At 38.6% G+C, this 8149-nt stretch overlaps 1 protein-coding gene across 1 annotated transcript; it reads left to right on the forward strand.

Annotated features, from left to right (window-relative positions):
• The first annotated feature begins 1531 nt into the window (after positions 1–1531).
• Positions 1532–2473, forward strand: LOC127552497 (olfactory receptor 4M1). Its single transcript, XM_051983002.1, has one exon. The coding sequence runs from the start codon at positions 1532–1534 to the stop codon at positions 2471–2473; it is 942 nt and encodes a 313-aa protein (XP_051838962.1).
• Positions 2474–8149: the final 5676 nt, after the last annotated feature.

The following is an 8149-nucleotide window of genomic DNA, read 5'->3' on the forward strand; positions in this document are numbered from 1 at the left end:
AAGTTGTAGGGGAAAATTTTTAAAAAGACTTAGCAATTGATAAATTAAGGGTGAAGGAGAATGAGGAGTTGAGAATGACTCTTCAGTTATACACCTGAGTAGCTAGGACTATGTTTTCCTTCACAGGAATAGGGATGTTTAGAAGAGAAATGAGTTTGGGGGACAAGAGAATGTGAGTCCAATTTTAGATACATTAAGTTTTACATGCCCACAAAATATCTACTTTGTTCATGAGGCACATGTGAAGTTAAGAGCTCAGGAGAGTGATTGAAACTGGAAAAATCTGGGTCACCTGTACAAAACTTGGAAGGAAAAGAGACTGCCTGGCAATATGCTAAGGGCTTTGACAAGTATAATTTCACTTGAATCTCAAAATAGCACTATGAATAGATTCTAATGCCACATCCATTTTACAGTTAAGCAAACTGAGACAAAAAAGATTAAGCAACTAGTTTAGTTGGTAAATTACTTAGCTGGTAAATGTCTAAAAGCTGCATTTGAAGTCAGAACTTCCTAGTTGCCTTTAAGTTATAATTGAAGCCATCAGAACTGATGAAGCCATTGAAAGAGAGGAGAGAGAGAAGGTGACTCAGAAAACTTATGGTTATGGACACAGCATATAGAACGGAATGAAAAATCTTTTTGAAGCTCTTACAATATGCCAAGCACTGAACTAAAGTAAAGGGGATACACATAGGAAAAATGAAATGATCTCTTCTCTCTCAGGGGTCCTCAAACTACAGCCTGTCGGCCAGATGCGGCAGCTGAGGACGATTATTCCCCTCACCTAGGGCTATGAAGTTTATTTATTTAAAGGCCCACAAAATAAAGTTTTTGTTTTTACTCTAGTCTGGCCCTCCAACAGTCTGAGGGATAGTGAACTGGCCCCCTATTTAAAAAGTTTGAGGACCCCTAAGACTGGGGAATCACATGGAATTCATTATTTTGGTAGAAAGAGGTATATTAAATTAACAAAGTGCTCGTCGGTAACATCTTTGTTCCCTTTAAAATTGAGTTCAAACACTACCTTTAATTTGAAGTCTTTTTTATTTACTCCAGACCTTAATTCTTTCTCTCACCCTACAAATTCAATTTATGTTTATATTGTATATATATCCATATTTATATTGTTCATATGTGCACATCACTTCTCCTATAGAATGTAAGTTCCTTGAAGCCAGGTACTCTCTCATTTTTGTCCTTTTATCCCTAGTATTTCATACATACAAGGCACTTCTATGATATTTTATTGATTGATTGACTGATATTTGGGAAGTCAAAATTTAATCAGTACTATCGATTCTACTGTAAAGACAGATCTCAGATTGATCATTTTTCTTCTTCCTGCCTTAGGTTAAGTATTTTTAAAATGAGGTCATGCAAAAGGATTTTCCTATAATCTCATAATAGAGAGATTTGGCGTTTCTGGGGAAAAAAGTGAGAAAAGAGCAAGCTGTTTCATATTTAATATCATGAATCATTTTAATTTTTTTGTTTTCTTTAGTCATGCTATGAGAAATAAAGTGAAGAAATGGAGCCTGATAATTACACCAGAGTAACGGAATTTGTCCTCACAGGGCTGTCCCAAACCCGGGAGGTACAACTGGTGCTATTTGTTATATTTCTTTCCTTCTATCTGATAATCTTGCCAGGAAATGTTCTCATTATTTTCACTATCAGGTTGGATGCCCACCTGACTTCGCCCATGTATTTTCTATTGGCAAACCTAGCCTTCCTTGACATCTGGTATTCCTCTATCACAGCCCCTAAAATGCTTGTGGACTTCTTTGCTGAAAGGAAGATCATCTCCTTTGGGGGCTGTATTGCTCAACTCTTCTTTCTGCACTTTGTTGGGGCCTCTGAGATGTTCCTGCTCACAGTGATGGCTTTTGATCGTTACGCTGCCATCTGCCGACCCTTGCACTATGCTACCATCATGAACCGGCGTCTCTGTTGTGTGCTGGTGGCGTGCTCTTGGTTGGGTGGCTTTATCCACTCCATAATCCAGGTGGCCCTCATCATTCGTCTGCCTTTCTGTGGACCCAATGAACTGGACAGCTATTTTTGTGATATCACCCAGGTGGTCCGCATTGCTTGTGCCAACACCTTCCCAGAGGAACTGGTTATGATCTTCAGTAGTGGGCTGATTTCTGTAGTGTGTTTCATTGCATTACTCATGTCCTATGCCTTCCTCCTGGTCATGCTCAAGAAGCATTCAGGCTCAGGGGAGAGTACCAGTCGGGCCATGTCCACCTGCTATTCCCACATGACCATTGTGGTCTTGATGTTTGGCCCATCCATCTACATTTATGCACGTCCTTTTGATGCATTCTCCTTAGATAAGATAGTATCTGTGTTTCACACTGTGATCTTCCCCTTACTGAATCCTATCATCTACACATTACGTAACAAGGAAGTAAAAACTGCCATGAGGAAGATAACCAAAAAATACATCTTGTGTAAAGAGAAGTAAGTGATCATGAGTATCCTCCCACTGAGGTCCAGTGAGATAAATATTCCCAAACTAGACAGCCCTGTTGTGATAGTACCTCTTTTGCTTTTTAACTAGCTCTTTTGATTTAGGGCCTTAAACTTATACTGTTTTCTCCAATTTCTAAAAGGAAGGCAGAGGAATAGAGATTGAAAGGGTCTTACTACACAAAATGAGCAGGCAAGTTGTTTCCAAAATCTATTACAGAATAAGACTCACAAAATGCTGTCCAGTGATAGGTGCATAGAATGAAACTGATTGTTGAGGTTGTCCATCACAACTTTCACTCTTCCCAGAATGGGACAGAAATTGAAACCACACATATCATGAGCTAACTCAAAATAAAATCACTCAGAACAAACTTAGTAACTTCTTTTAGCTATGATCCCTATATATTTTGGAAGTAGGACTTGTCTTTCAGTTGTTTTTCAGTTATGTCTGACTCTTTATATCCCTATTTGGGGTTTTCTTGGCAAAGATGCTGGAGGGGTTTGCCATTCTTTTTCCATTTCATTTGACAGATAAGGAAACTGAGGCTATTGGGGTTAAGTGATTTGCCCAGGCGGACACAATAGTAAGTATCTGAAGTCAGATTTGAACATAAGCCTTCCTGACTTTAGGTCTACCACTTCATCCACTATGCCACTTAGCTGCCCAGAAGCTGTTTACATAACTATACAGTGATGAGATTGATCCCCTTGCCTTTCATCCTCCTTTCCCTCTCCATCTCCTTCCCTAAATAATTTCCCCAAACATTGTGATTTAAGAAGTCAAAACAGGCCTAGGGGAAGGGCTCTGAGAGTAGCTTCCTATCATACAGACTCCAGCAGTCTTCAAGAAATTTTTCAATCGAGAATGCTTTTTTTCTGCCTTAAAAGGTAAAAATGGTAGAAATACTTCTTGTTTCCAAGTTAAAAAGAGTTGAATGCTGTAATGTCCAGACTAACTTTCTGAAGGATCTCTGGACAGGCCTTGGTCTTTAGGTGGAGAAGTGATGAAGGCAGGAGAGTCACCATGAGGTTGGTCAAAGATGGAGTCTGGAATCTGGAGTCTTTGTGTCTGTGGCTGAGAGGCTCTTTCCCAGTCCTCCCAGCCCTTCAGTACTTCAGTATGATTACATCACTACGTTGCACTGAGCATGGGCCAACTGTTAGGAGAGCCATTACATCATCATGTCATACTAAGTATGTGCTTAAATAGAGAATCAATCACACTGAGTAGGTGCTTAACTATAAGCACCCTGGCTGTCAGTATCAATAAGTATACATTTTTAGAGTACACCTTGTGGTAAGTATCCTTGTTTCAAGTATACTGCTCCAAAGTTTAGACCCTCTACAACTTCTGTTTTCTTTTATTTTAGAACAGAGGTGGTCACACCCTCTCTGACTTCTCAGAAAGGGAGGTAAGAACACCAAAGGAAAGTGATCAAGCCTTCTCTGACTTCTTAGGAAGGGAGGTGAGCACCAAAGGGAAGTGGGGAGTTAAACCAGATATTGCAGGTTTCCTTTGGGCTGAAATTGAAACAAGTATACATAAATCCATTAGCATGGGAGGTATTACACGAGCACATAGTAATATAGCTCAGACTAGTAATGATGTAACAAACATGAATCAACATGAAGAATTATATGTGTCCATAAGTCCTAGGAGGAGGGTATATAAATAACAATCACACATACACCTTCTTCAGCAGCCAAGAGATAGTCCCAAACCAATCTATTGTTCATTACTTTATGTGTCAGGGAATCCAATGATCCCTGCAAGTTTTTGAAGTCCTGCAACAGTGTCATCATGTATCAGGGAATCCAATGATTTCTGCTGGTCTTGAAGTCTTGTATCAGTGTCATTAACAATTTTTGATGTTCATGAGTCAATTGCCATAACTGCCATGCTCTTTCAGTGGTGGGCACAGTCAGCAATGGAACCATTTGATATTTCTTGGGTCTTTTCCAGCTCTCTCCAATGGACAAGGTTAATAAGGCTCATTGGCACCCATCTGATTCCTTCTCCATCTGTAGAGATACAAGCAAACCCTCTCCCCCAAGCAGTTAACCTATCTGGTCCCTTCCATTCACCACTTTCTGGGTCTCTCCACATCACCTGGCGATTATCTAAAGATAGTGGAGTGTAATGTTCTTCTCTAAAATATAATGTTCTCTGGGAGCTGGTTTCTTAGGGGGCTTCTGGAGGCAGCCTTCCTTTCAGTTTAGTGTAATCATCACCCCAAATGCAGCCTGGGATTAAAAATTAAGATCCTTTATATTCTCCTTCAAAATAGCCCAGTTATCTATCTTAGAGGCCTATCTTTCTCCTTAGTTCCAAGAGCTCTTGCCGCTAGTCCTTTGTCTTTTCCAGCTTCAACCTCTAGCTCCCTCTGAATCTCCAGCTGGCACAAAGATGGAATATGGAATGAATCTGACTCTGTCTCCAAGAGTGGGATTGTGGGCTTCTGACTTGTGAATCTCCCAAAGCCAATCCTAGTTGAGGCTCCTAGCTTTTATATGCTCTCTAAAGATGTGAACTCTAATGTGTGAACTCTCTTAAAGGTGTGAACTCTAAAGGTGTAAACTAAGTACATAAGCATTGTCTCTATCAATTCCAGGGATTTAGCACCTTGTTTCAAGTTCTGGCCCATAACAGTGGAGCTGCTTGCATTGGGCACTGCTGTTCTGGTGGGTTAAAAACCCGTTTGCTGGAGCCAGTGCATCTTTGTCAAAAATCAAAAAATTAATTGTAGAGAGAGCTAAATTTAAAAGTTCTCTAGGGTTACCTGTGGCTCCCTCTTTCTTTTGTTTTTGGAGGAGAGTCTTGATGTCTCTGTTTCTCCTCTCTAATATTGACCTCCAGAAAGCTAGCAAGAGCATTACATCTCTGTTTCTCCTTTCCACTGTTGCCTGTCCTTGAGGATTAAAGGGTATGTCAGTGGTGTGTAAAATCTTATACTGTGCACAAACATGTGCAAAATGTTTAGAACTATATGCAGGTCCATTATCTATTTTTATTGCTTGTGACACACCCATAATTGCAAATGGCAAAAGTTAATCCTGAAAAGGTGTCTACTACAACATGGATAAAAGACAGATGAGATTTATAATGAGTCATATTCATTTGCCAAATTTCAATGGGTCTCAAACGAAGAGAGATCTTCCCTAGAGAGAGTGTAGGAGCATAGAAAGGAAGGCAAGCTACATAGGCTTTTACTATGCTCCTAGCTTTCTCTTTTGTTATCCCAAATTGCAGATATAAAGCTCAAGCAGCCTGATGACATTTAAAATGAGATTCTTGGACTGCTTGAAATAAAGGGAGTATTGGCTAACAGCATTAAAAGGCTATCTGCCTTTAAATTTCCATGAAAAATAGGACCTGGAAGTCCACTAAGAAACTGGACATTCAAGACATAAATCTTACCTGGATGCTTTCTCAATTGCTTTTGAAGTTCCTTAAAGAGCTGATATATATTAGAAGCTACAAATTTTATTTGGGCTGTGGCAATTCTTTGTACCACACCTACTGAATGTTGTATTTACGTCTCCTGGATAATAAGAGCTAGCATGATTGCATACAATTCATTCTGCTGAGTGGACTGAAAAGAAGTTCCAACTACTCTCTTTATAGTTAAGTCACGAGAGTATACAGCACAATTATTATGTTTGGATGCATCTGAAAAAATAGTTAGTCCTTTAAGAGGAACCTTAGAAACTTTTTCTTCAAGAATCCATCGTCAATTATGTAATAGTCTGGTTATCTTTAATGGAGACCCATGTGTAGAATTTGCCACTCTGGGATGGTTTCACAGCATACATTAATTTGTGCATTGGCATAAAAGATGTATATCTTGACAGATCTTACCCCAGATAATTTTACTACTTGCTTAATGGCCTTTAATAAGATTCTAGCCACAAGCACTGGATAAGGAGTAAAGCTTTGTTCCGGTTATGCTAGGAGGTTCACTCACTCTATCACACTGTCTCCTTGATAAAGAACTTCTGTGGGTGCCTCTTTTATAGCAAAAACTGACATTTCCAAGGGTTTTTGAGTGACTCTTTCAACCACATTAGATAAAGCCAGTTCAGCTTCTCTAAGAGTCTCTAGAGCTTCTTTTGTAAGCTGGCGTGGTGAGTTTAAAGCAGTGTTTCCCCTTAAAATGTCATATAATGGTTGCAATTGATAGGTAGTTAAGCCTAACACTGGACACATCCATTGGATATCTCCTATCAATTTCTGAAAGTCATTTAGGTGTTCATCTTCTCTGTTCTTAAAAAAAGTTTTTGTACATTAAGCACCTTAGGATAGACTTCATATCCTAAATATTGAAAAGAAGCATGTATTTGATTTTTTTTCTGGAGCTACATGCAATTTGTAGTTCTTTAGTGTTTCTATGGTCTTTTGTAGACATGCTTCTAATATTTGCTCCTCAGGTGCACACCCCAAGATATCATCCATGTAATGTAATAACATAACTTTTGGAAATGCTTTTCTTACTGGAGTAAGAGCAGCAGCAACATACATTTGACACAGAGTAGGGCTATTTTTCATTCAATGGCAAAACTATCCATTTATATCTTTTATAAGGTTCAGCTAAATTAACACTGGAAACTGAAAAGGCAAATTTTTTCATATTCTCCTTATCCAGAGGGATAGAATAGAAATAATCCTTAATGTCTGTAACCCGAACAGGCTCTTCTCAAGGACTCTGACTCACACACACACACACACACACACACACACACACACACACACACACACTTCTCACTTCTCTAGGCCTCTCACACACATACTCATTGGATAAAGAAATATATCTTATTCTATAAGGAAGCAAAAAGAGATGGGAACAATAGAAGGAGTAGGAGGACGGAAATTAGGGAGGTGTATTGGGAAAAGTAATGTTCAAAAGTAAAACACTTGTGAGGAGGGCATGGGTAGGGCATAATGGAGAAAGGGGAGCAAATAAGTGAAAAATAGCTTGGATAGAATTACACAGGTGAAAAATAAATGTGAATGGGATGAGCTCACCCCTAAAAAGAAATGTATAGTAGAATAGAGTAAAAACCAGCATCCTAAAATATTGTTTGCATAAAACAATTTGAAGCAGAGATAAAGGGTAAAGGTAAGGGACTGGAGCAGACTATTATGTTTCAGCTGAAATAAAGAAAACAGGGATAGCTATCCTGATTTCAACAGAACAAAAGCTAAAGACCTATAGAAAGAAATATCTTGCTGAAAATTACCATAGACAATGAAGTCATATTGATACTAAACATTTATGCACCAAATGGTCTAGTCTCTAAATTTTTGAAGGAGAAGTTGAATGAATTATAAGAGGAAATAGATAACACAACTGTACTAGTGGGAGGCATCAGTTTCCTCCCTAGTAAAAATAAAAAAGAAAGACGTTAAGAAGGTCAATAAAGTTCTGGAAAAGTTAACTATGATTGATCTCTAAAGAATGCTGAATGGGAACAGAAAAGAATATATTTTTTCCTTAGCAATGCACTGCAACAACACCTACACACCTACACATACACATTGACCATGCATTAGAAAATAAAAATAACTCCCAACAAAATGCAGAAAAGAAGAAATAGTAAAGGCATCCTTTTCAGATAATAATGCATTAAAACAATCAATAATGGATCTCAACAGTGAGGGATTAAAATT

This window comes from Antechinus flavipes, chromosome 2 (assembly GCF_016432865.1).
Source record: "Antechinus flavipes isolate AdamAnt ecotype Samford, QLD, Australia chromosome 2, AdamAnt_v2, whole genome shotgun sequence".
Taxonomy (NCBI): domain Eukaryota; kingdom Metazoa; phylum Chordata; class Mammalia; order Dasyuromorphia; family Dasyuridae; genus Antechinus; species Antechinus flavipes.

What these genes read in the sequence shown, in the direction of transcription:
- LOC127552497 (XM_051983002.1), top strand. Translation starts at nt 1,532, where the DNA reads ATGGAGCCTGATAATTACACCAGAGTAACGGAATTTGTCCTCACAGGG.